The 27,677-nt window shown below is 43.0% G+C and overlaps 1 protein-coding gene across 3 annotated transcripts in view; it reads right to left on the reverse strand.

The window, feature by feature from the left end:
- Positions 1 to 8,043: 8,043 nt before the first annotated feature.
- The window catches only part of bsna (bassoon presynaptic cytomatrix protein a), a 70,160-nt gene continuing 50,526 nt past the window's right edge, over positions 8,044 to 27,677 (reverse strand). The window contains exons 5-15 of one of the 3 annotated variants that reach the window (XM_085913317.1): positions 22,145 to 27,382; positions 21,460 to 21,501; positions 20,776 to 20,946; positions 20,356 to 20,612; positions 17,874 to 18,807; positions 13,922 to 16,385; positions 12,633 to 13,133; positions 11,180 to 11,502; positions 10,271 to 10,364; positions 10,040 to 10,174; positions 8,044 to 8,084 (exon numbers count right to left, since the gene is read on the reverse strand). In XM_085913317.1, coding sequence (XP_085769443.1) covers positions 8,044 to 8,084; positions 10,040 to 10,174; positions 10,271 to 10,364; positions 11,180 to 11,502; positions 12,633 to 13,133; positions 13,922 to 16,385; positions 17,874 to 18,807; positions 20,356 to 20,612; positions 20,776 to 20,946; positions 21,460 to 21,501; positions 22,145 to 27,382 — 10,200 coding nt within the window. Of the gene's footprint in view, positions 8,085 to 10,039; positions 10,175 to 10,270; positions 10,365 to 11,179; positions 11,503 to 12,632; positions 13,197 to 13,921; positions 16,386 to 17,873; positions 18,808 to 20,355; positions 20,613 to 20,775; positions 20,947 to 21,459; positions 21,502 to 22,144; positions 27,383 to 27,677 lie in introns of all 3 variants that reach the window. The other 2 variants (XM_085913333.1, XM_085913325.1) reach the window with 2 other exon arrangements.

The raw sequence follows: 27,677 nt of genomic DNA on the forward strand, positions 1-27,677 counted from the left end.
TCTATTGCAATAGATGTTGGTCCTCTTATTTTTAGATTTATTTTTTAAAATGATGTATGCTGTATGTTTTAAAATTTATTAAAGTATGCTTGACAAAATACAACCGCTTTAAAAAATAATAATAATAATAACTTGTTGAATATGTTTAGACCTTATTTTGATCTAAGGAACTCGAATAAAATTAAAGTGTGAAATTTGTGAAGTTTGGGCAAATGTCATTTTTTGCTAGAACATTCAAATTTTTTTAAAGAACTCTTGATATGTGTCCTTGCCTAATCTCCTCCAAGGTTACCGTTGTGATGTTTCATATTTTTGTACATATCAAAATGATAAGAAGTGCCATAAAGAATCCTTTAACCGTCCAATAAAACAATAGAATAGTCACAGTAAATGAATGAGTGCTTGATGGACTGCATGAGTATGATTGATTTGAGCTGTCTCAGCAAGAGATCATGTTAAGTCCAAAGTCAAGTGGTTCTACTTTTCTATAAGACAATCATGAACAAGTTTTGATTGTAATACAATATTATTTCAAAGGGGTTAGTGGTTCTAGTCATCCAAAATATAATGCATTTGATTTATATTGTGCTTTTCCTGGAGCACATTCAAAGCGCTAACAGTGGTTGCATTACTCTATTCATACGCTCACACATTCACACTGGTGGTGGTAAAATGCATGACGTAGCCACATCTGGCCCCGGGGCAGGCTGACAGATGGGGAATATGAAAATTACAGTGGCATGGATTAAGTTCAAATCCTGCCCTGTCTGATGTGGAGTTGTGATCATGAGAGTTAATACAAAGGATCCTACAAAGCACTATTGTGTATTTGGTAAGTATCCCGCATACCAAATAAAATGTCCACATCAGGTTCGTATGTATTTGTATTTTATTTTTCCTGATTGAAATGTATTTTTAGGTCATAATTAATCATTCATCACATTACATGGCATGATGCACCAGGTCTACTACACCCATTTACAGGAGGAACACACAGAAACGTACACAAGGTTTTACAATGGGGAGAACAGGAAGTTTAGCTCATTGCACTTACAACAATGGACGTTGTTATTATTAGGCTCTTTTTTTCATCACCAGCTTTATCAATTTTATCTATATGATTGTTTTTTGTTTTTTTTTTACATTTATTGTCCATTTTCCCTCCAAATACCATGTGGCCACCCCAGAATTTACATGGAAGCCGGAAAAGTAACCCACCTTTTGTTTTGAATGGTATCGCATTTTACAAACACAACATTTATAGAAACTCTACAGAGATCAATGTCATCTTTCTCCATATCTGATTCCATTTTTTTCAAATAATAATCAAACAGTCGGCACGAGCCAGCCACACACACACACACACACACACACACACACACACACACACACACACACACACACACACACACACACACACACACACACACACACACACACACACACACACACACACACACACACACACAATGCAAATGTTTGTCCTTTACTCATTTGTCTGATCTTCAGCTCTCTTAGTTGAAGTTGTTTTTATACACAATTAAAGCGCACGTTTGGCTATAAAGAGGCTCAGGCTTGCATACGCTCCAACTTGTGTTGCCTTGTGGTGGATTGCAAAAGGCCCCCCACTCGTGCCTGCTTGTATTATCATTGCTGACATTTACATGTTGAAAAGAATATGTCCTTGAACTGCCATGATTGTGTCAAGGGGACTGGCTCTCATCTCTTATTTACACTGGGAATAAACCCCAAAATATGGCAGCTCATGAGGTGGAATGTCGACGAGGCTCAAAAACTCAAGGGAAGGGGTTGAGTGGACTCTCTTTTCGGATTGCTGGGATGGGTGTCAATTCATGCATGCCATTTCACTAATGATTCTTTATATGGACAAAAAACAAAAAGCACTCCCATACAATGTTAGAGCTCATTTTGTCTCTGTTCCACTCCTGCTCACCTTAAACATCTCTTCATAAATATCTATTTATAATATGCATTTATAATATTTCAAGGTCTTTTTCTTCTAATGCTGCCCAATGTAGCACTGGTGTAAAAACATTTTGACCATTCGCACATACAAGGGAAAAAAATCTCTGAGCGACATTTACTCGTGTACGTTTTCACGACTGTAAACTTATCTGTAAAAATTGTTGAATGCGGAACTTTTACGTTGGTCTTTTTCATGTCTGTAAAATCAAGAAAACAAAATGTATTCAAAAAAATAAATAATGTAAACATCATTTTAAAATGCAATCTAAGTAAAAATGGTCACTTATTGCTGAGGCTATCAAGAAACAGTAATACAAAGAAAAAAGTGTGAATGACAGTTCACGACTTCGAACACTCCAAAATGTCATCGGTTCCATTTTTTCCATTTTGCACATAAAGCAGAGTTGATGATTTGAATCCTTTTCACATCCAAAGTAAATTTAATGTCAAAAAGTGGATCATCAGCAATATGTGTGTTTTGTTGTCTACATTTGTGCTTCAAACATGCCGTGGGTTGGTGATTTTCACTCTCAAGTGTAGTCTATTACATTGCTAGAACTAGACAAGACACCAACAGAGTGCAGACAGCACAACTGCTTCAATGGCTTTCTTCGATGACTAGTATTACACTGTAGACTAAAAGCCCTTGCTGCGATGCATATTTAAGTCACCTCGAGTGGCTGATTGAGACAAGCAAATGCGAACTAACGGTGGCCAGGCTACGAAATATCCATTTATTAGAAACCTCGTAAAAATCCTATCTGTGTTTGAGAAAATAGTGTGTGTAGTTTCGTCTTCATCCAGCTGTGTATGAAATATTACTTTCCGGTCTTCCGCATTTTTTTTTAATGTTCAATGTTTTAAGGGTTCAACGTCCTCCTTTCTGAAAACCGTACAGCGTCCCCTATGACTATTAGAAAATATTTCTTTAAATACTCTCATTCATATTTCATAAAATATAGACTTCTTAAAGATGACTGATTTGTACGCCAAACAAAAATAGCAATTTTGTTGAGCCCCATCTCCACCCCATTCTGACAAATACACATTCTTATCGTAATACAGTTGACCCTCATATTATATTATGGGTCAAATAGACTCATCTTCAAGTTAAAATGGTTTGGTATGAAACTTCTGCTCACGTTAAAACAACATCCTGTATACTTTATATAACTGCTGACTGATTTGATAAAACTGAATAATGAGCAATGTTATTGGGATTGGGGGGAATTATTACAATTTGCGCAAGGAATGCAACATAAGAGAACAAATAAATATAATATAAGTATAATCTCTCCTGTGCCTTTGATCTGATCTTATAAACCGTCATGGAAACGTCTGGTATCATTCAAGTATTGTCATCAGAAACAAACACACAAATAAAACATGAGCTCGCTTTCAATATTGAGCAGCCATGGAGCACATTTTGGAATCTACGGTAATCTGTATAGAATCTCTCAATATATATGAATTTCTGGATAAGACTCTGGGGAACACCTGTCACTGTTTATTTGGCCAACTACTGCATGTGCTGCTTGAAGCATCGTAACCAGTAATGACTGACATTTGCGATCAACTGTGTGCCGCTATCAACTTTGTTTTTTCTCATTTGTTTAGTTTAACTCTCCTGTTACCGTGAAAATCACCAACAGTTTGTATACTCGGGGTCAATTTGACCCCAGCAAGATTTTTAACAAAGTTTACTTCTGAAATAGCCCTAAATACAGGCGTACGTATCCTAATACATGTCAATATTGTGAAGAAAAAAATTCATAAGCAAAACTCATACTTTATGTAGAGCCACTATTTGCCCTATTTATTTTGTCAGAATTTTAATAACTATAGCTTTATAACTCATTCAAATGTACTTCTCAAATTATACAGTAGCAAGAACATTACCTAAGATATAGGGATTTGTCGGAAACCAGCCTTCTGAAAATGATTTTCTTTTATGAATGTGCACGAGTTCCACCCTTTGAATCAAACTAAAAATGTATTACGATGCACCTGTATTTTCCATTTTCCAGTTGAAAGCATCGCGTAGGGTTTGCTGCTATTATTCACTAATGCCAAAACCTTAGCATTTAGCTACGACTGTGTTTTTTATGCCAACTTGTCTGGCTCATACTGTTACTAAATGGGATTCATTGCATAGAACGAGTGGAGATGAGAGGTGGCCTTTCTTTTTAACCCCGTATCGTACGTGTGGCGATTGATTGAACAGTTTTTTTTTTTATGTTCATTATTGGCGAATACATACAAACACAAGTGCCGCACTCATATGCACATACATACGAATTTTAGGAACAAAACAATATAGAGGTGACTTTGAGGTTTATCTTTTCCTTTTTTTTTTTTTTTTTAACGCCGGGCAGCATGCGAAGGTCCCCGGCGAGCGTTCACACGGACAATATACAACACAAGTGTCGCTTTCTGTTCGTCATGTTCGGCCTCGACAGTACGTTTGTTGTTGCTGTCGTGCGGCGTATAGGCAAGATCCATCCTACAATGCACTGCAGGAGCATCATCAGCAGGAGGGAGAGCGCTGACCTGAGTAGTTTCCATGACAACTGAGATAGGTTGTAGGTCAGGGTGAGATAGAAAATGGGGAAAAAAGTGATTTTTGGTTCCTTTTTCTCCCTCTCTTGACACCATTTGGAAATGTGCTTTCATGTGCACTGCGCACATTCGACTTGACATGCTGATGCATACTGACGATATGCGAGGTCTTGGCTTGGAAGGAGGTGGGAGTGTGGGTGGCGTTGTCCCAAAGTGATCCCGAAACCAAGGTTAGGGTGCCAAGTCCGGGGTCTGCTTCTTCACTGCCTCTCTGCTGGCCTGCAGTGCTCTCGGCCACATCGGTGACTCGTGCCTCAAAATGTCCCACTGTGGTTGGTTGCAGGTCGTTGTACTGTATCAGTCAGCCACAGCTATGGTACAATATTGAGAGGTTGGGATTAAGGGATGGGGTTTCCTTATATGTTGATTGGTGAGCGTCACATGACTGCTAATTTAGACAGACGCAGGCAACTATTTTTTACTTGGTCAAATGACACACGGTTGTGCTCTTGACTCGGCTACCTAAATTCTATTGCTTTGATATAGTTCATGAGTTCGTGAGTGTGAACACAACAAAAACGAAAGGAAGCTTGGGAACGTGAATAGAAAAAAAGTGATGATAAAAAAAATTATAATCTCATTGTCAGCGTACAGAAATATGCGGATAAAATGTGTTCATGGATGCCTTAAAAAATAGTCCACTTTTATGTTAAAACAAAATATAAATAAACAATTAAGGCTGTGCTGGCAACTGAACAAAAATCAAAACTCAAAAATGGGAACTATATGACAGCAGACATAAAATGTCTTGATGGCTTTGTAATGGCTAAAACGGTTCGCTTCTGAATACAAACTGATTTTTAGTATCCCATTTCCATTTTGTTCCTGTTTGTGTAGTCGAGCTCGGACGCATTTGCCAGTGTCTTTATGGCCTCTGCTTAATGATGACGAACAGTGTGAAGGTCTTAGATATAAAGTTCCATGCATTCCAAATTCTCTCTCCCTCTCCACTATGCTTCTTTTGAGACAAATTGAGGAGCGTTGGCGTGGGAATTAGAAAACAGAACTGGACGAAGTGCAGAAGAGGAATCACAATCTGGAATGTAGATAGAAAGAGAACGCCCGCATAACGTCGCCGTTGACGTTTGTCAACGGTGCATTTGCATGAACTGGACGGGTAACGAAACAAAGAGGTGGTCGGTACCAGAAAAACCTGCATTGCAATTATTCGACGTCCCTTTCGCTTCCGAATCCTTCGGAAGAGAGGAAAAGGAAGATGAGCGAAGCAGCTTTGTTGGATGAGACAAAGCATGCTAAAGTCCTCCAGTGGTACGGATCGGAGTCCTCTGCATACGTTGCATCATTCATGTTCTCCCAGTCATGCGTGTCTTGGAGCCACATGGTTGACTGGTTGTACGTGATCCTTCTGCTCTACTTGCTCTGCAGGATTGTTCTTGATCCACCATTTGTTTTGTCTCAAAGCCAGTTGAGGTTAAAGTGAATTTTTGGATTGATGATTGACGCCTTGGAATAATCTGTGGAAAAACATACGTCGTTTAGGTAAAACGTCAAGTGTTCTTTGATCCATCCTGCAGATGGAAAATGTTGACACGGTTCAAAATATTTGACAGAAGTCAAAGGATGATCCCAATACTGTTCTTGAACATGTGCTCATCGCCAGTCTGGCTATATGCCTAGAGTGTAAACTACACTTAAGCTTTTGTGTTTCAAGAAGTAATGAAAGTTATGTTTTCTACAAGATAATAGATTAGGACAGTTTGAGGCCACTTATGTTTGTTCCAAGCCAGGAATAGCTATCATCTTTCAAAAAATCTAAATATAAGCCTTGAATCTGTTTTTAACTCGAAATGCACAGACTGGTTTCCAAAGGCATCACACTTCAAACAAGCTAAGCTCAAAGTGAACCACTTCATTTGAAGGGGAAATGCTATTGATAATTGACATATTTGTATTGAAACATCCTGTGTACCTGCTCATGCATGAAATGACAAATTGACCAAACCAAATAAATCTTTTGTTAGCTGTCGATTTTGGAAAATACGCCAACTGTTCAGGATTGTGATGTCACACTTTGCCTGATATACAACATAACCACGCCACCACTATTTTTTTTCCTGACCATTATTTGGCATTCGGGTGGGCAAATATATGTCATTGTTAGGCAACAGCCAGAGTTGAATAGACCAGTGGCGACATCACGCAATCGCCATTCATTTGCAGTTTTTGGAGTCACAGAGGTGCCAGAGGTCTTCAATGACACTACAAAAAGGCATTTGATTGCTTTTAACACAAAGAAAATGTTAAAATGGTCGTACAAAATGCAGTGTTGCAAATACTGGTACCTGGTCACTTTGCCACACACCCTAGCTCCACCCTCAGAAATCATACTAACTAAAGATGTATTTAGTATTTTCTCAAGACAGAACCACCTCTTCAAAACTGTGTGATTTCAAAGCGAGTGTGCCAAATGTGAAGTGTCTTAATCCTTTGTGTATTTTGGCAGAGGAATGTCTGATCTTGAATTAAGACACTTGGGAATGTGTCACGCCCGTGCCAGAGCACGCTCGGCCTGCACTTCCCTCGGCCACACCTCTTTTGTTACTGTAATGTCTGTCACCTGCTTCCTCTTGTTACCCTGTGTATTTAAGCCCTGCCCGTGTGTTTCTCCCTGTCTGTGTCTACTGTTGTGTCCATTCCTCTTCTTGTCGTCTGGTTTTCCTTCGGTCTGTGTGGAGGCTCACGGTCAGAATTTTAACCTTATCCAAGTGAACTTCATGTCGGTCGGTCTGTCTGTTTGCTGGCCGTGAGTCTCTATACCGTCTGTGTCTTCGTTTCTCCACCTGACTCTCTCAAACTACCTTTTGCCTCAATAAATCCTGGTCCAAGCTGCATTTGGTCTCCCTTCTCCACTCATTCCTGACAGGAATGGCTTTAAACCTGGTGCCCTCATCAAATTTACTATCCCTAGAAGTCTGGATCCAGTACTCACTTGCATGCTTGATTCTCAACATTGTCCGCTCCTTCCCTTTTTCTCTTTCTTTCAGAGAATGAAAAACAAGAGGAACGTTGCAGGTTTGTCTGGTACGGGTCGCATGGCTTTGAGTTTTTACATAGTCCTGCAAAGGCACAAATTTGTTATGTCAGTTATTACATTTTTCTATTTTGATGTTTTGATGCACCTTAACCTTGTAACCCAGGGGTGACTAAACCTTTGGAAAGCAAGAGCAACTTCTTTGGTACTGAATAAACGTCAAGGGCTATCAGTTACAGTTTGATGCAAACTTCTGAAATCAGATTTGCTGGAATTTTGGTAAAATTGGTAACGATGTGTGAAAACATCTAGTACTACATGTGAATTTATTTATTTAACAGAATGAAAACAGCGACCCCACAAACAGGATGGCATTCCCACAGTTAAACAGTGCATGTGCAAGAAATCAAAATACAAACAAAAATACACACCTTAAACTTAGCACTTTAGAAGAAAGAGGTGAACTTCTTGCCAAAGCCGGATATAGCTGGGAATAATAAAACACAATGCAGGGTAAACGGTCTTACTGATGAAAGAAAGATTCAAAGAGTACTTTGTGATTACATCAAACCAACTGACTATGCATGTACTATACAATGAAAGGTTTCAGGATGCTTGTACTAAGTTCATTTTGTTTCCTTTTTCAATCACTTTTTGGTTCTTTTATCACAAACAAGGTATTTTAGGTTGCATTACCTGACATGTTTCGGCATGAACTTCCACCTTCATCAGAGTGTCACTGTTGTAGTTGACGTGTCTATCAGCTGATCGATGAATGAAGGCGTGACTCACCTGTCAGATTTGACAGATGAGTCACACCCTCTGCTGTCCCTTCACCTCTCCAAAATGCTGCTCCAGGTGGTAGAGAGCATGTAGGCTCCCTCATCTCTGTTGATGGTCCTCGGGCCTCGTTTACAGATCTCAATGGCCTCCCTGATCCAACGCTGATGTTTATTTTCTTCGGTGCGGATGACTCTGGCCTTTTCCCAGTCCATGATGTGGTTTTCTCTTTTACAGTGGTCGGTGATGGCTGACTTGTAGTGTTCATGTTCTGCATGCTGTTTTATTGCTCTTGTTTGTCTTATTGCTGTCTCCTTCTCACACTAATTTTTGTGTTCCATTTCCCTGGTGGTGAAATTTCTCCCTGTCTCCCCGATGCATGATTTGCATGGTATCTCGTATATGCAGTTGCATTTATTTTCTGGGTTGATCCTGTCTTTTGGGTGGACCAGTATCTGACGGAGTGTTGTGTGTGGTTTGATGGGTGTGTTTGTTATATTTTTTCATGGCCCTTTTGATGCGTTCCGTAATGCCTTTCACATACGGCAACGTCACCATACCGCTGGGTTCTTGTCTCTGTGTTTTCTTTTTTCTTTCCCCCTGTGTTGTGTTTTTTGTTCTTTACCTGTTCTGCACCTTTAGTTATTGCCCATTGTGGATACTGACATTTTTTGAGTGCGTTTTGTATGTGCTTTTCTTTCTGTGTTCTGTCCTCCGGGTCCGTGATTATTGTTGTTCGTTCGTATAGTGTTTTGACTACTGACAGTTTATGTATAGTGGGATGTTTTGATGTCCAGAGGAGGTATTGGTCGGTGTGTGGGGGTTTTCTGTGTACTTTTATTTTTATGTCTCCGTTGTCTGTGTGATGTATGTTGATGTCTAGAAAGGCTATGGATTGATCTGTTTCTTCTTCGTGAGTGAATTTTATGTTGCCAGTGGTGTCTATGGTGTTGAGGTGGTCTGTAAGGTGTTGTGTGTGTGTGTCCTGTTTTTGTTTTTTCCAGAATATCATCTACGTAGCGTCTCCATAGTGTGGGTTTGTATGTATCCGGGGCTGTTGAGAGTGCATTTTGTTCTAAATCCTCCATAAAAAAATATACGAGATACCATGCAAATCATGCAATAAATCATACATCGGGGAGACAGGGAGAAATTTCACCACCAGGAAAATGGAACACAAAAAGGAGTGTGAGAAGGAGACAGCAATAAGACAAACAAGAGCAATAAAACAGCAAGCAGAACATGAACACTACAAGTCAGCCATCACCGACCACTGTAAAAGAGAAAACCACATCATGGACTGGGAAAAGGCCAGAGTCATCCGCATCGAAGAAAATAAACATCAGCGTTGGATCAGGGAGGCCATTGAGATCCGTAAACGGGGCCTGAGGACCATCAACAGAGATGAGGGAGCCTACGTGCTCTCTACCACCTGGAGCAGCATTTTGGAGAGGTGAAGGGACAGCAGAGGGTGTGACTCATCTGTCACATCTGACAGGTGAGTCACGCCTTCATTCATCGATCAGCTGGTAAAGACGCGTCACAACTACAGCAGTGACACTCTGATGAAGGCGGAAGTTCATGCCGAAACATGTCAGGTAATGCAACCTAAAATACCTTGTTTGTGATAAAAGAACCAAAAAGTGAGTGGTTTCAGGATACCTTCTCCTAGTTTTCCAGCCTGCTCAGCAGCTCCTCCTGGCAGGATCTTGGACAACATGCTGTCTCCTTCCATGCCTGGCTGAGCGGCTGCTGCTGCACTGCCTATACCGCCGGGCCTTGGAGCAGCTTTGGAGCCTACCAGAAGATGATGATTGGGAAGATGACAAAGAGAGGAACCAATGGATGATGAGTCAATGAGCAGCATGGGTGTTGGGGGGGGGGGGGTGTCACCTATGCCTGTGAGAGGCGGTTGAGCTCCTTTTGTGGCCATGACAGGTGCTGCTTTTGCTCCTATGGCTGTTGCTGGAGGGGTCTCAATCTTGGCCTGCAGAGAGAACAAAGGAAAGAGCTCATTGCTTAGCAGCACTGAAAACAGCAGGGGGCAAATCCTCCATATGGACCCAAGTATTGTCTGAATAACACAGCCAAGGGAAGTGAATATGGAAGTTAATATCAGTTCCTTTTAAACTCCGAATGGTGTTGCTTGATGGGATTACAGATCAAGGTTCAAGTTTGTCCACACCAAACTCAACCAAGCATGTCCTCATTTTGTGCACTATGCCGGGAATAGCTTTGCCTATATGGAAGCATACAATGGTCCGAAATGACATCATACAATCAAACTCAAGTGATTTCTGACTCCGAATTGATTTAAAGTGTGTCAAGACTTTTGACTACATAGTGAAGCCACTATATGCACCATGCTTGCAGGGGGCACATCTGTTCAATTTTATTGACTTTTTGAGACCCCCTTCCATTAGAGTAGAGAGATTAGGGAAGAAGAGGGAGGAAAAGATTAAAACAAAAACAAAAAAAACAATGGTGCTAGACTGAGTCACAAAAGCAGTTTGAGAATAATGGTCAATTTTTGTACATGTGAAGTCCTTTGAGACCTGCCAGTGATTTAAGACTATATAAATAAACTTGACTTGACCTTATCTTGTCAACTGACTTTGCATGTCAGCCAAATAGCTTTTAACCCATCCGCTACCAGCAGATGAAAGGAAAATGCATTGTCAAATTGTTGGAAGCAACGTATAAATTGTAAAATGGAGTTTAAAGGAGTATTGTTGACTCAAACAAAAGTAAATAATTCTATAATTGTTGTTTTCATCACCAATCTTTATTTCCTATACTCACCATGCCGGCAGTTGTTGTTCCCGTGGGTCCTGTCTGCCTCGCCTGCCCCATAGGTCCTCCAGCTGGTCCTATATGCCCGGGTTTGGCCTGGCCCTGCCCCATCCCCATGCTTTGTCCTTGGGCTGGGGGCTGTTGCTGAGCACTAGTGGCAGTTGGGGGTCCTTGCTGCACCGGCCTTGCCGTTGACGTCTGGGCTTGTTGTTGGAGCTGCGTCCTCTGTCCTGGGACACCGTCGTTCTGGGAAACCTGGCCAACCTGTCGCCCGGACCCTGAAGGGCCACCTGCAGGGCCCTGTCCCCTTGAAGAGCTAGACCTGGAAGCACCTGGATGATTTATATGGGGGAAAAAAAAGAAAAAGCTCATGTTTCATTTTAATCTAAAGTATATATGTTTCATTGAAGCCAATTCAAAGTGAGGTTTGAATTTATATTGTAAACAACTGCTATGAACACTGGAAGCAGCTGTGGAAAATTAAAATATATGAAAAATGAGAAGAAGCAATAATCTGAGCTTTAATGAGTACATGACTAAGAACAATGATGCCCTCGGGGAGAAAAAATCCTCCAAGAGGTTACGGTTGATAGATTTAATTAAAGACTGTTGATCCCTGTGTGGACACTAGTGTAAAAGACAACCAAACTGCATCTGAACAAGTGATATTAAATATTCTTGTCTGTTATTGGAATTAAAATGATATTATTTAATTCAAGAATCTCAGTAATATCAACTTTTAGTTCTGTAACTAACTTTCACTTAATTCGACTCAATTATGTTACTCGTTTGTAAAATAGGTATCAACATTCTCTAAAATATCCAAATCCAGATTTATGGGGAAATATACAGTCTTCCATTAACATAACGGACGGGAATACCTAGAGAAAATTCCTACGAACATCGGGGATAAAATGCAAATTTCACACTCAAAGATCCAAGCCATGATTGGAACCCAAAACCTTTTCAAGATTCAAGATTAGAGAAGAATTTATTCGCCATGTTTGAGCGTGCCAAACAAGGAATTTGACTTCGTTACATCACAGTCTCTGTTCAACATTTAGGTGACTAACAACACTCAGTACGTGAAAATGACAAATGGCAATATTCTCAGCCATCCCCTGATCTTAAACTCCCATGCGGGCAAGGAATAACTCAAATATCCGATTAGGGGAAGTGAGAAACCTTGAGAAGAGACCACAGATGGGAGGGTCCTGCTTCCAGGATGACCAGGCTGCAATGGATGCAGAGAAGACACATAGTGCAAACAGTGTAGACAATCCAAAAAGGTGTGGAGAGCATGTTATAGCACAGCAATGACTCTGAGACTCTAAGAGGTTGACACAGACATGCTGGTCAGCCTTTCTCCCTCCAAACTATGTTAGAAAATGTTGTTTGAAATTCTATTTTAGATATATTTTTCAAAGAGGGTAAGTAATACACACACAATTCCTCCTCATACCTGGCTGGCCTTGCATGTCGACTTGTTGTTGAGACTTGCTGCGTGATGAGCGATGCGGATCCCCTTGCCTCGAAGATCTCTGGCTATGATGGTGGCCAGACGGATCCCGAGAGTAGTCCGATGAGTGGTAAGCTCCAGACCTTGAATCACCACGTCTTCCCGATGAAGAAGACCGCCCTGAGGGTTCGTGTCGTAACGGAGGGTCTTTAGTGTGGGCCTTAGATGACCTAGAGGACTTTGGTTCATCTGAATGACGTGAAGAGGATGAGTGCCGACTTGAGCTGCCATGATGCCGGTGGTCTCGGGTGGACGAAGCGTGTCGTCCTCCATGGCCGTACTCATCCTGTGGCCACAGGTCCTCCCCGGGAGGGTCATCGTAATCATGATAGGTGTGTTTCACACCATGGCGACTCCTTCCGGATGAGTGGCTGCTGCTGTAGTGCCGAGAACTGGAACGTGGCTTCTCAAACCAGTCTGTCTCTTCCTGGCCCAGATGGTAGGCTTTGGAAACCGAAAGCAGATCACAGTCAATCTCCATGTCGTTCGGAGACAGCGGCATGCAGGCTGAGAAAAAGAAGAAAGACCACCCACATGCCAAAGAAAAGTATAAGAAGACACAGGAAATCAAAATAATACATTTATATCCATGCAAAATACAATTTACTTCACTTTCACAGTACAAGACTAACTACAGTAGATCAAATAAACACTGCAAAAACGTCCACGGTGAAAATTATAGGTGCTATCTTTTCTTTACTAAGGATAAGCCAATCATGTTGGGTAGAAACCTGATTATACAATAATAAATCATATTTACATTTGGCTGAAGTTGTCCTTCCAAAATGAGAGACTATTTTGCAGTGCCGCCAGAATTTAGAAATGAAAACGTAAAAAGTATCAATGCAAAAGACAAACACTAGATTACGATAAAACCCTGTAAAACAATTTGCATTGGTGACGTGCAAAGAAGACCTTCCAAGGGAATCAGAGTGATGCGAACGAAGAAAACGACCACGCCGGAGAACCATGCGTGAACTGGACAAACAGAAGACCAGACGAACAGGCGGAGGTACGGACAGGCAGGCAGACAGACAGACAGCAGTCCACTGAAATGAGAGCTCCAAGTGACTCTCAGGAAGAAGAAAACATTGGCATGCAACAGCTAGCTGCCTCATTTTCTTCTCTTTCTCTTTTCTAAACCTATCCATTGGGTGGGTGGGGGACATTTAGATAAATGGTGGGAGCAGTAGTAGGTAGTGAGACCGTGGGCATTCAGCTCCCACATTTACCTTCACTGTCTGACACAGCGCAATGATAATCGTCTATTATGTATGTATCATCCGACTTGTAGACATGGGTCCGGGGTAGGTCCCGTATGTGGTCTTGAACATCTGGCAGAGAGTGACTGGAACCATATTGGCCATAATAGTACTGGTATCTACTGCTGCGACTGTCATATGGGTCGGGGCCTAAGCTTGACGATCGCCCGGAAACCATGAATCTCCCCAGGGGACTGAGTGGGCTCTCCTCTTCAGAATACTGCCTGGTAGGGTGGCGCCCCTGGCTATAGCCAGATCGGTAGGAGCGGTCATCCCTCTCATAGGATCTGCTGCGGTACCCAGAGTAGTCTCTGGCTGTGATCTTGTCCATGCCGTAGCCAGTGGAGCGTGAGCGGCCAGTCGAAGTGTAGTACACCCGGTCATCCTCCTCTCCAAAGTATCGACTACCATGGGTGATGCCGCTTCCAGCGTTGTAAGTACTCCTCTTGAAGCCGTAGTCCTCTATCAGCTGACGTCCTCGGATGTTGGAGGAAGGGTGACCTCCACCAGCTGCTGAAGAATAAGAGGCCAGGTCTGCCTCTACATCTTGAGCCTCCTCAATGGGGGAGAATTTTGAGATTTTCTGCTCCATACTGCCCAGTTTCCTGTGCTTGCTGCGTTTGCTGGACATGACAGCAGGAGCCAAAAGGCTTCTGGGGGATGACGATTTCTGCACCCCAGATCGGAAGCTTCCATGTTTGTAGTCGTAGTCATAGTAATAGGAGGATCCCCCACCCATGCTAGTGCTCACGCTGCTGCTGCCCCCTAGAGGTCCGTGCCTGTAGCTGCTCTTACCCCTGCCATGGTGGTCGTACAATTCTTCCTGCATCGCTGCTTCCTCCTCGGTTGCTCTGCCGTACATGGCGCTGCTAGTTCCCCCACGCGTCGTGCTGCCAATAGTGCTGCTGTGACCATGGGTGTCGCCGGGGTAACGCCCAATGCCGCCGTGATGCATCATGTCCACTGTTGTCGTGCCCAGCCCGTTTTTTGCCGTCAGCTCACTTACATCATCTATCATCATGTAGTTTCTTGGGATGTTTTGTTCCAAACCAGGTGCCCCGTACATGCCCTCAGCCGTGGAGGGACTGTCCACAGCATGTCCATAGGCATTAGAAACGGTTGACGTGTACTGTCCATATGAGCTGGCTGTTGTTGCTGTGTAGCCATATGCATTAGCAGTGGTTGTGGTGTATTGGCCATACGAACCAACTGTTGTTGATGTATACTGTCCATAGGTGCTAGGTGGAATGGTAGAAAAGCCACAGTAACCAGTGGAGACTGTTGCTGAGCCATAGGGTGCATAGTTGGCCATGGTTGTTGTTCCAGTGTATTGACCAAATGAGGCAGCTGAACTGGAATAGGTACTGTCTTGTGCCGTGGTTGTAACCACGACCGTAGGATTGCTGATTGTCTCATAATTGGTGGGCATCTTGTGCTCCAGATCAGCCAGCGACGTTTGCCTCGGCCTTCCTTGATGTACTGTCAAAATGTCTGTTTGAGGTTGCGCAGGGTAAGGCGCACTCTGGCTGGGGTAAGAGGACACAGCACTTGGATAAGGTGAGCTGTGGGTGGGGTATGGGGGCTGACCAGGTGGTGCTGGACCAAAACCAGTGTGCCCTGGTTGGGGCTGTGATTGCGGTGCACTTGGCAACCCTATGTCTGTTTGGGGGTATGGGGGTTGAGTTTGCGGGTAGGCGTGGGAAGAGTATGAGGTTTGGTAAGATGGTCCCGAAGGATGACCATGACTCTGGAGGGGGGCCGGCTGCGGTAAGGCCTGGGACTGAGACACTGTTGGATAAGGAGCCTGGTTGAATGTTGAGGACTGGAAGCCTAAACTTGATTGAGTTGGTGCTGGTGGTTGGCTCTGGGGATATTGCGAGTGGAAAGATGATGTGGGTGTGTACTGGGCTGCTGTGTTCAGATCGTTGCTGAACTGGCTGAGAGGAGCAGTACTTGGTCTTGTCAATAGTCCATTGGTCTCATGTGATGCAGCTGCAGCTGCCAATCGTAGGTTGTTTAACTCACTATCAGACATATAGTCCCGAGCATCACCCATGCACCTCAGATAAGCAATATCCCTCCTCTCTCTCTCCTTGACCAATGTCTCTTTCCTTTGGTGAATCCCCAGCTCGAGGTATCTCAGTTTAGCATCAATCTCCTTCTCCTCCTCCTCCAATTCAGCTTGCTGCTTTCTCAGCTTTGTTGATTCTTGCTCCACTGCCTTTAGTTCATGGGTGAGGTCTTTGAGAAGGCTGGCTTTGGCGGCTAGGCCAGACCTGGAGCTGGGCTTCAGGCTGGGCACGGATGGCAAGTAGACCTGTTGAAGGGCAGGGGTCATCAGGGGCAGATGAACTGATGTCGTCTCTTCCGGAGGAGGGCTGGGCAGGGTTCTCTTGACCTTACGGAGCAGCGAGCTCTGGTGAAGGGCTGCCAGCTGTAGAATGAGAGAAAGGGTGGGGTGGAAGAGCAGTACAATATGGGGACAAAGACAAAACATGACAAAAATAAAGAGTCAAACAGAATAAGAGGGTGTGATTGTTTGGATGACAGGCGAGTTGTTTGGCATTTGGTAAGAGATGAAATATCGAGAACATAATAGGGCAAAATATGTTGGGAGATCAAAGGATCAAATTGGAAGCCAAAAATCAATAATGAAGTAGTTTAGGATTGGAGGGTACCAACGGAAAGAAGGAAAATGAATAAAAGTAGGGGTGTTGGAGGAATAGTGATCACAATGGTATGATAGATATGGAGAAAAATCAAGAGAAAAAAATCCATCAAAAGATAAATATCACATGGACAGGAAGAAGGCAAGCTCGAAGAAAAAGTTCAGGGAAATAAATATAAGGAGGCAAGGGAGACATATAGACAAGAAGACAAGGACAACAAGAAAGAACAAGGGGGTTGCGTTAGAAGACATGACCTAATCATTGTAAAATATAAACCTTGAATGTTTTGATGAGAATAGAGCAGTTTTAACGGGCAGCTGACATCTTACTGGAGAATTAAGTTGAGTAATAACATTTTCGAAATTGTTAAAACATTTCTGGTTAGACCACTGAACAATCTCAACAAGAGATTGAATTATTGTAACTGTCAAATCATATTTTGGGGCATTGTTTATTGACTCTATTCTTGAACTATATATTTTTTTAATATTGCAAATAAATTCAGATATCCGAAAAGCATGCGGATTTTGTTTTAAATTGAAAATTTGAGATAAAGAACAGCTACCATTTTGGTTCAGATGACCCCCCCCCCCAATTCAGTAAATTCTAAACCGACTGCTGTTTTATTAGGCTTATCAAGCTAATTGAAGATGTAATGTAATATGCTGTCAGAACTTGGGATGTAATGTCACGCAATTTGTCCTTTGTCAGAGGGAGATAAAATCCAGTTTCTTAGGTTTGCTCGCTCAGGGAAATGGATTCTAACGACTACTTTTCTGTATAAATTGTCTTTTGTTCAATAGAAATTAAAGCAATGTGTATGACTTGATGCAATTAGATATTATTTGAATAATGCTTTGGATGGTGAAGGGACATAAATTGCCAGTGCCAAATTAACTTTCAATGTAATGTGACAAAGCATGTTATTTTCTACTTTTCTTGATTTCAGAAAAAAACAAAAAACGTTTTCTGTTTTTCCCATCATACCACGTGACAAATTAATTCAAGATCTTAGATTGACACCCAGAAGAAATAGGGTGTTTTGAATTAATATTTTATGATTCATCAGAAGTTTTAAAAATTAAAAAAGTTTGAAAATATAGGGAAAATGTGATTTCTGGCCTCATCTGTTCAATATAAACTGTGCACACTTAAAATAATAAGAAAAAAAACATAATCCTTGTAAAACACATTATTCTTCATGCATTGTCTGTAATTCCGACATCATTGTTGTCACCATTGAGTGACTTTACCTGGTTCTGGAGTGCTTGTTGTTGATAAAGGGACAGCCTAGCCTTCGTGTGCTCATCCGCTGTAGGACTAAGTGATTTGGGGTCTGACATGGACCTTTGGGTGCTCTTGATTGGTCTGGGCATGGAGGGATGACGCTGGGGGGACTCTGCAGTGTATGCTTTTTGCTGAGGAGTGACATGGGCCTTGTTCAGCCGCTCACTCGATAGTGAGTTCTCCAACAGGCGATGAGGTGAAACCGGCGAGACAGGTGAGTAGAGGACCTGTGTGGTTTTTGGAACCGTCTGCTGCTGTCGCATGATGCTCGAGATGGACTCATTGTGCAGGTGGTTGTGGGGTTGGTAGTTAATGTCGAGTGGGTCAGGACGTCTGCGCTCAAACTTGGCCGCATTTGCTGAGATATGCTGCTGCTGGCGCTGCTGTGATGAAATGTCAGGGGAACTCGATTGTTGAGTTCCGCTACCCGTGGAGGAAGAATACGGGCTCACTGTGGTTGGTATGCTGAGCTGGGGAGCGACAACACCTTGTGACTGGGCTTCTGGGTCAGTCTGGCATGCCAGTGACTGTCCTTTATTGGTCCGTTCAGGCCCTGAGATGTAGTGCACGATCTCTACTTTATTTGGGTCTGGTAACGTCACATGGATGACAGGGGAAACTCTTCCAAGGTGCTCGACTTCGGTTTGACAGGACATTTCCCTGATGGTTTGGATGGCTATGCTGGAGGATACCATCTTAGACGTGCTGGTTTTGGTGTCAGTAGTAGCCGTGCTCGTGGCAGTTCCGCTGCCATTGGCGCCCGATTCGGAATGTCGAGAGTAACGGGAGCGTCTTCGGCGGACCGGCTGCCCTGTTTCAGCCTTGTCCTCATCGTCATCTGTCTGAACCGAGCAGTCCACGCTGCGACCACGCCGCCTGGTTCGATGACGCATCATATACCTTGTGATGGAGGGAAGAATTCATCAATTTTCATTATATTTTAAATTAGACTCTTTGTTTTTACAATTCAAATCGATTTCCTGGTGTCTGTGTCATGATGTCATCAAAATACCTCAAGGATCAAGACTAACAGAGCATTTTACAACCTGTTTTTTCTGACTCATGCAAATGAGCGACTGCTCATTTAGCTCTTCTCTACTGCTGGCCCAAATGTTGTTACCATGACAACTAGGGCAGTGCTAGGGAGTTGCGACAAGGCTGCTACTACTAGCTCATACTGTCAGAAAAAAAGTGACCATTTATCATCTAACGTGTAATTTTTAGGACCAGTTGGAGAATTAGATTATATCCAGCCTATACTGCATGGTATGTACTCAGTGAAAACATTTTACATACAGCTCAGCTTCATTGTCGTGCAGAAATTGATTTTTTTTTTATGCTGGAACATTTTTTTCTGTGCAACAAATGAGTTTGAAATTATTCCCGTGTGGTTGTTTATATTGTGGTATTATTGCAAATGCAGTCAGACAGAACAAGGTTTGTGAGCGAGATAGAGAAAAGAGAAAACAGGACAGAAAAAGAAGAACAACAGAAAAACACCATAACAAACTATAACAGACTACTAAAATATGACATATAAGTGACATTCTTATTTGTAAAGGAAAAGTACACCCGCACCACAACCAACATCCAAAAGTGGGACATGGTGACCTAACAGACTCAAGCCAGCCATCTTCCGCCACACACTAGTGCACCCTACAGCCCCCCCCACCCCTTCCAACACCTTTGCTTGGTTATAAACTGGATGGATCCAGTCCCTTGGGGTCAATTTCACCCAACTCTGGGTTGTAATCCAATTGTTGGGGTTGTTTTGTACAAAGTGACCCTTGGCAGCAGGAATGGGAACGGGTTGAGCTGTGCAAAGAGGGGCAGACGAAGATGGTGATTTATTGGTTTGGTATGAGACTCTTGATTTTGCACGATGTTTGTTTATTGGTTTGTGATTACTAGGGGGCATGATTTATTTGAGGTGTTCTCTTTTAGTTTCACTCTTTCATGTCAATTTACTCCATCCCTATTCAGTTCAGTTATGATCAGATAATTGTCTTGCCGTGCCGTGGATACCTTGTAATATTTTGGTTCGAGATATGTCGTGGTTTTGACTGTTTCGATTAAGCCTTCTAGTGCTTCCTCTTGAAACCATCTAAAAAGAAAGCTGGGTGTCTTTTTCGGCATTTTGATGTAGCACCTAACACAGTAGGGTAACAATATATTATCAATTTAATTGGGATCAACCTCAATTTAGACTTGCGTTTGTTTTAAAGTGAAATGTTTGGGGTTTTTAAATGCTAACAAATCATCTGCAGTTGGTTTGTATGAACTTGTCTATTAATTATAACGTACCATATACAACTACATACTATTTGTGCTTGATATATAAATTTAACACACATATTGTTGGAATTAACACAAACACAAAGTACTTCAAAGGGTCAAATATATCACACTCCTGCTCAGACACACAGACACATTCATAAATGTAAATACCTTTCCTCTCCATCTTCATCATCTGTCTGTACACAACTATCCACATTCCTGCGAGGGGAAACATGGAAGACAACGCCTTCTCCGTCCAAGCTGTCTCTGCTCAGTCTGGTCATGGAGCTGTGTTTCCTCATGTTGCTCTGGCTCTCAAAATGCTCCTCGTGGCTCTTTAGACACATCTCTGAAGAGGAGTTGGGGAGGGAACGGGTTCCAGTTTGATGGTCAGTATAAGGACGTACAGGCTGTCCGTTCACATCCATCTGCAATAGGAGATCAACTGTTGTCATTTGTCATCACATGATGCAAGGTTTACAATGGTCCCAGACTTTCCTCACAGTTAGACAGGTTGCAATGTGTCTGTACAACTGAGAATCCTCAGTGAACTGTCTTCGAGTAACTCTGCAAAGTTTTTGTTGACCTCACCTGCAAGTTCTGGACCGCAGTGGCTGTTTTCTGTCGCTTCTGTTCTACAAGCTGCTGTTGGAGCTGATGCTGTAAGGACTGAATCTGGTCAAGTTGGGACTTTTGCTGGGCCAACTGTTCCCTCTGGACAACAAGTTGTTTCTCTCGTTCTTGTTGCTGCTGTTGTAGAACCTAGATTGCAGAAACAGAAATGATCATACATAGGCAGAAAGCAAAGTTTTTTGACAAGTATTTATGAACGGGTTTTGTGATGATGAGGTACGAGGGAGAGGTTGATCGGAAAAAAATGAACTAAAACAATGTAAAAAAAAAAAAAGAGTATAGTAAAAAGCAGTTTCTTCAGCACATCTGGCTGGACAAATGATGATAAGAATTTTTTTTTAAAAATCACAAGCCTCCTGAACCAGAATATGGTATGGCGTTAATTCGGATGGGTTAGAGTAGACCTAAACCACTTTGTATTGCCAGAAAACAAAAATGCAAGTACAGCACACAGAACAGCATCTGCAGGTAAGTGCGAGTGCTAGTCATGTAATGCGTGTAAGAACAGATTTCATGGAGTTTCCTCATTGCATTAATGACAGGTTGTTGCAAATAAAAGTGCTTGGAATTTTGCTGCTATTGGAGGCTATGGGATGCAGAAACATTCTCTTGCTGATTTTGTATCAAGCAAAGCTTCCACACCTGTTTAACAGAGTTAACTTGAAAGATTTTCAACTGCTTGTTCTATCAAGAAAGAAGACAATTATTACGTTAGCTCTTCTATTAAGTCTTAAAGCACAGCAATAAACATAGTGGGAGGTAATAAAGGAAATTATTTTGGGACGATAAGACATTCTACTGTTTCACCACTGTTGGAAATAAATATGATTTTATAGAACATGGACCACATTTAAAACAACAAATAAAGAGAAATCAAAATCCATTTTTCATCACGCGTGTTACATGCAGGATACTGTATAAACATTTACACATTCAGAGGAGAATTGTAAACCATAAAGTGGATATGACATTTCAACAATGTAAGTTCTGACAAATATATAATAGTTTGATTGAAACAATTGAAATACTTCATTGTTGGTTGACAGTAATCAAATGCTAATTTACGCAACCACATATGTTCAAAATAATTGATTTGATTATTGCTAATATTGATTCTATTTGCATTTTTAGCCCGGTATCAATTAAAATGTCTTATCAGGTTGTTAAAAACAAGAATATAGGACTTTATAATGTCACTCTCACATGCAAACATTGCTACAGTAATGCAATGGAGAACAAACTATCAATAACACTACAAAACAAAAAATAACTTCCAACCACAAAACACCTCTAATCTCTGTATTCTAGTTTCTGCTTTTCCTTATACCTGTTCCTTGATGTTCTGCAGCTCCTGTAATTCTCTCTGCACCAGAATATGCTCCTTCTCTCTGTGCAGCTTCAGCTCAACCCTTTCTCGTTCCAGCTCTTCCTGGAGACGCAATTGCCGGAGTTTCTCCAGCTCGACACGCTCCCTTTCCATCTGCAGAAGCTGCTCCTGCTGACGATGTAACCTTTCAGCTTCAGTTTCACCATCTTTGTGTAGAGCACCAGGTGGGGGGAATGGAGGTAGACCGCCTGCTACCGATAAACTGCTAGAGGAATCTGTATGGCCGACTGATGTGTAACAATGAGCAGTTGTTGCTTGAGTCTGTTGTTGACTGTTCAGGTGCGCTTGGGACATGTTTAGCGGTTGATGCTGTGGGTCAGCTGATGTGACCGCTACAGATGAAGAGGTTACAATAGCACCTTTACCCAGGTAAACCGGTTCATCTTGGACTGTAGCTGTCATGGGAACAGATACTGGGGCACTCGTTGGTGCTAAGGTTGGTATTGCATCAGCAGTAGTGGCAGAGACTGAGGTCGTCTGGAGAAGACCTGGTCCAGGGTAACGGATTGGAGCCTGTCCAGATAAGGACGTTCTTGGTGTCATTGGCAATCTGGTGAGACTAGACAGGGGCACAGGCGTCATGTTGGAGGATGAGTAAGGTCTGTAAACCCCTCTTAGTAGTGGTCGAAGGACAGAAGCAGGCTGAGTTGTGATAGGTAAGGTAGAGGCAATGGGTGTCTGAATGGTGGAGTAGATCATTCCATCTGAGGAGCGAATGGCTGCAGGGTACATGGCTCTAAGACTGGCCTGTCTGGCATTTATGAGGTGAGTAAGTGCTTGGTTGTGGGATAATGGCTTCCCATCCAATCCAAAAAGAAGATTTTGTCTCAATCCAAGACCAGGTGATAGTCTTGAGGTTGCTGGGCTGGTCCCTCTCCCCAGACTCCCAAACTGCATCAGGTCTGGGTTGCTTCCATAGCGATCCATTGAATTGAGCGCAGCACACATTCGGCTGATCTCTCTGGCAGTTGTGGCACTGTACTGAGCTAAATTAGCTTCCTGGAAATTGGCAATGTCACGAGCAGAGTAGCCATAGTCAGAATTGATGTTGGATAATGAATTGTATCGCCGTATAGGCAATGTTGGGGCAGGGAGTTCCGCTCCATGACGCAAATCTGTGTATGAGCCATACTGCATCCCAATATACCCCCCATAGCCGTGTTTTACAGCGTTTAGATCCATTGCGTGTTCTCCTTGGGCTTGAAGTTGTTCTAGTTTAGAATGGTAGGATTGTAGCCCCGCCTCAGCCAGGTTTGTGTCAGACATTGAAGATTGAAGCCTACCAGGATAAGGCAATGTGTGGGACTTGAGCCCTTCCACTGGATATTCACAATATCTTCCAGATTGTCTCTCTTGATCAGAATCATAGGAAAAAGTTGGAGCGGAAGGAGGTCTTATACCTTCTTTCTCAGAAGCACCAACACAACTTCCACCAAAGGGAAGTCTGTATACAACATCGCAGCAAGCTGGTTGGTTGTCAGGTTTAATCTGGCCTCCTGAGAGATCTGCTGCATCTTGTCCTTCCTCCACTTTTATAATCTGGGTCACAGCCCTGACCTGCTCTTGTTGCCCATCTATCTGTACTACCATACTATGTGGTGTTTTCCCACCTGTAATCATGCCAGGGGGACTGGGCTTTCCTTTCAGCTCAATGGGTCCAGTGATATACATTTCCGGGTTGATGACTGGTGACACAGCACTGACAACAGCCGAGGCAGTGCTCGTCTGGCTGACCAGCAAGTTTTTTTTTAGCAAGGGTGAGACCTGGCCAGAAAAGTTGTACTTGGCTAAAACAGACGCCTGCTGCTGGTGTTGTTGCATATGGTGATGTTGCTGCAATTGCTGCTCAAGAAGCTCTTGTTGCATTTGCAACTTCTCTTGCTGTATTTGGAGTTCTTTCTGTTGAATACTAAGGTCTTCAAGTTTTGCATCAATTTTTGGTATTGAAGGGTCCAATGGAGGTGATTGAGGGGGTTTGTTTTGGGAAAAACACACAGCTGAACTCATGCCCTGACCTAGATCAATTCTGTTTTGATAGGGATCACCATAGATCATTGGTTGTTTGGTCTGAGACATAAACATTGAAGCCGCCACAGTTACACTCACAGTGGTTGGTGTGATGGTCTCCTGGGCATTAAGGTTCATTATCAGAGGTTGTACAATTGTTGACTGTCTGCTCCCATCTGAGCCATCTTGGTATTTTCTGCTTTCAGAGGCTAGAGAGGTGAGATCCATTCCTTGATCAGTCATGATGATTGGAGCAGGTTTGGTGATTTTTCTGAGGTCCACAATGCTTCCACCTTGGATCATATGGCCCTGCTCCACCCTAGAAGTGCCTGGCACTGTCGATATGCGGCAGAGGGATATATTATCCATAGAAATGGAACCTCTTGTATAACTACCGGCTGTGGTAACCATACTTGTTCCAACGTTTACCTTTTCTATTCTTTGTGTTCTGTAGAAGCTGCGTGTAGGTGAATGTTGGTAAGGTGGCGTATCTGGTGGGCTACCACATGGTGAATAAGAATCAAATGTAGATTGACGGCTAAACCTTGTGGGTGAAGACAGAGGGGATGTAGCCGTGTTGACGGTCATTGGACGAGCTGGACTGGCAGGCGGAGAGTATGGCACATCCTGGGATGACTGCTGCCGGTAGAGACGTGGGGAGACCGATCTATGTGAAGTTTGGGTTCCCTGAGCCATCACTGGAGATGTCGGCCCAGAACCCCCAGAGTCCATTCGTAGTGCTGAATTAAAAGTCTGTGTAGAGAATTCAGCTGTAGCCCTCCTGGAGGGGGAGCGGGTGGGGCTTTGTGGTGGTGGGGATGGAGAAAGGGGAGGGCTGGTGCTCCTGTAATAAGTTGTATACTTAGGGGAGCGTGGCTCACTGATTCGCTCATTAGAAGCTGTCGGGCTATCGCGAACACCGCGAGTGTCCCCAACTCTTCTGGTGATAACCTCTCTTTGACTATAGGCTTGCGTAATCTCTGCAATTTTGCTGCATACACTTGAGACTGTAGCTGAAGATGTGGCGGGACTTGTGTGTCTGCTATACATAGATGACTGTGTGGATGTCATCGTGTTACTTGTACTTGTATGTGAAATTGTTACAGCATCTCTGGCATAAACTCCATAAGCTGCAATTGTAGTGGCAGCTACTGTTGGGGTTATTCCATTTTTCCCCGCTTGGGTTTTTAATCTTTCTTTGTGTCTGTCCTTTGAAGCAAAGTGTTGAGTTACTCTAACATTAGGGATGCGTCCTCCAGCTTCGGCAAAAGACACAGGAGAGGAGATCTGGGTGGGGCTTGTTCCTGGAGTCAAAAGAGCATTGCTTTGCTCCAGTAGTTTTGCAAAGGCCGAACCTGTTTCAAGAAATTGCTTGTCTGGATAAGAGCTCTCAATCTCTACTTGCTCATCAGTGGCCTGCTGCATCTTTGTGATGTTCTGAGATGTTTGTCGAATCTCTTCATAGATGTCACTTTCCATATCAACTGTGTCATTGTCATAGCCTGTTTGATCTTGTTCATAGTCATAGTCCTCATCATAACCTTGTCCATTAATGTCTTCTTCATAGTACTGACTGTGTCTTACTGGAGACTGCTGCTGTTTCTGTTGCTTTTGAAGCAGCTCTGCCTTTCTCATCATCTCTTCATAAACCTCCTCAGCACTCTTTAATGGCTTGGAAGTGGTTGATGGCGCAACTGTGGTTGTGATCGATGATTTCTCAATTGGTGAGTAAAGCGACATGAAGGTCGGAAGGTTGTACTCACTGCCTGACTTGTAAAGTTTGGACTCATAGCCCTCAGCTTCTGAATCTAGACTCTGAGGGGAGTATTCAGAGGCAGAAGAACGATGGAGTTCTTCCATTTCGGCAGCTTGTCTCAACTCCTCTGTTGGAGAAGCGTCTTCGATAGGTGACAGATTACTAGGTGGTGTCTTGGACCTTTCCCTCCGTCGTTGAGCCCTCAGCTCCTCTTTATCCCGCTTAGTCTTGCGTGCTGTGCTTCTGATTCTTTGTTGTTCAACCTCTCTCATCTTCTCCTGCTCTCTCAGGAGTTCCTCTTCCTCTCTCAGTTCATCTTCTTCTGAAGAGTCTTCAATCGTAGGAAGGAGAGGGCCATGAGAGCGATGCCGTGCTTTCCTCTGCTGCTTAGCCTCTTCCAACCTTTGTCTCCTGCTGGGGCTACTGTCACTGTCTTCTTCCATTGATGAGATGGATGTAGGAGACTGGCCCGAGCCATAAGAGGATGCAGAGGTTGGTGGAAGAGTGGACGAGTAGTCACCTCGAGAGCGCTCTTCAGGAGAGCCGGTCAGGCTTTCCATCTCCAGTTCGGGTTCTCGATCAAGGCTCAAGTCATTTTCGTTACTGAGCTCAATGTCTCGGCTGTAACTGTTAGTGTTATTGAGTTCAATGGTTTTAAAGCGCCTCAGACCACCTTGTGACGCCATCAGATCTTCCTCACCCTCTTCTACTGAGCTTTTGTAAATATCGGTGGAGCTTTTTGTTTCCTCCTCAAAACTGCTAGAGTGGTGCTGTAGGCGGCGCTTCTCTTTTGCTGTATCAGATAGAATGTGCTTATGGTGGCTTTTCTTTCGCTCATACCCATATCCTTCATCTTCCTCATCTTCATCTTCCTCCATCTCTTCTTCCTCATCATTTCCTTCATCAGCACTCATCTCCATTATCTGCCTCCTCATGAACTCCTCATCGGTCATCTCGGTTGGCTCACCTTCCTTTTCCTTCTTCTTCTTTTCCTTCTCCTCCTTCCCTTCTTTACGTTTAGCCTCCCAGTCTCCTCCGTCTTCCTGTTCTTCCATTATGTCCTCAAGTTCTTCATCTGAGTCATATGCATCTGGTGGGATTGACAAAGAGCGTGGGCGAAGCTTCCCTCTGTCATCCAAGTCTCTATCCCTGTGCTTCCGACCTCTTCTCTCCGCTTTGTCTTCGGAAAGGCTCTTCTCAAGCAAAGGCCTCATGGAACTTTCCAGCTTCTTAATTTCTGAAGGGCTTGGCGGGGAGCCCCGCCCGATGATGCCCCTCTCACTCAACTTCATCTCTTCCTCTTGAATTAGTCCTGTGATTTCGCTGTGAGAGCTGGAGATGCCGTCAGATGAGTAACCGGTATCACTGAGGCTCTGTGGGCTGCGTGACAAGTCATGTGTGCTGTTTTTTGTATCCTAAAGAGAGAAACAAAAGAAAATCCTTTAAGGTCTCAATGGGCGACACTTTGATGCAGTATATGCCACCATCCAGTTGTTCATTTTCTGAACCGCTTTTCCTCACTAAAAAGTCTTAATGGATTTAATTCTAAAACTCATCTGCAAATATACATACTTCATACTTGTCAAGCGTTTATAATTATATTCATCACAGAAACATCTCTGCATCATAAGGGCAATATTTACTGCCCATTCAATGACAAGGTGAGATTATTTTATTATATTATTTTAAAATAATGAGAATAGCTAGCAT

Source organism: Syngnathus leptorhynchus, chromosome 1, assembly GCF_054491065.1.
Source record: "Syngnathus leptorhynchus isolate UIUO chromosome 1, UIUO_Slep, whole genome shotgun sequence".
In the NCBI taxonomy this organism is placed as follows: Eukaryota; Metazoa; Chordata; class Actinopteri; order Syngnathiformes; family Syngnathidae; genus Syngnathus; species Syngnathus leptorhynchus.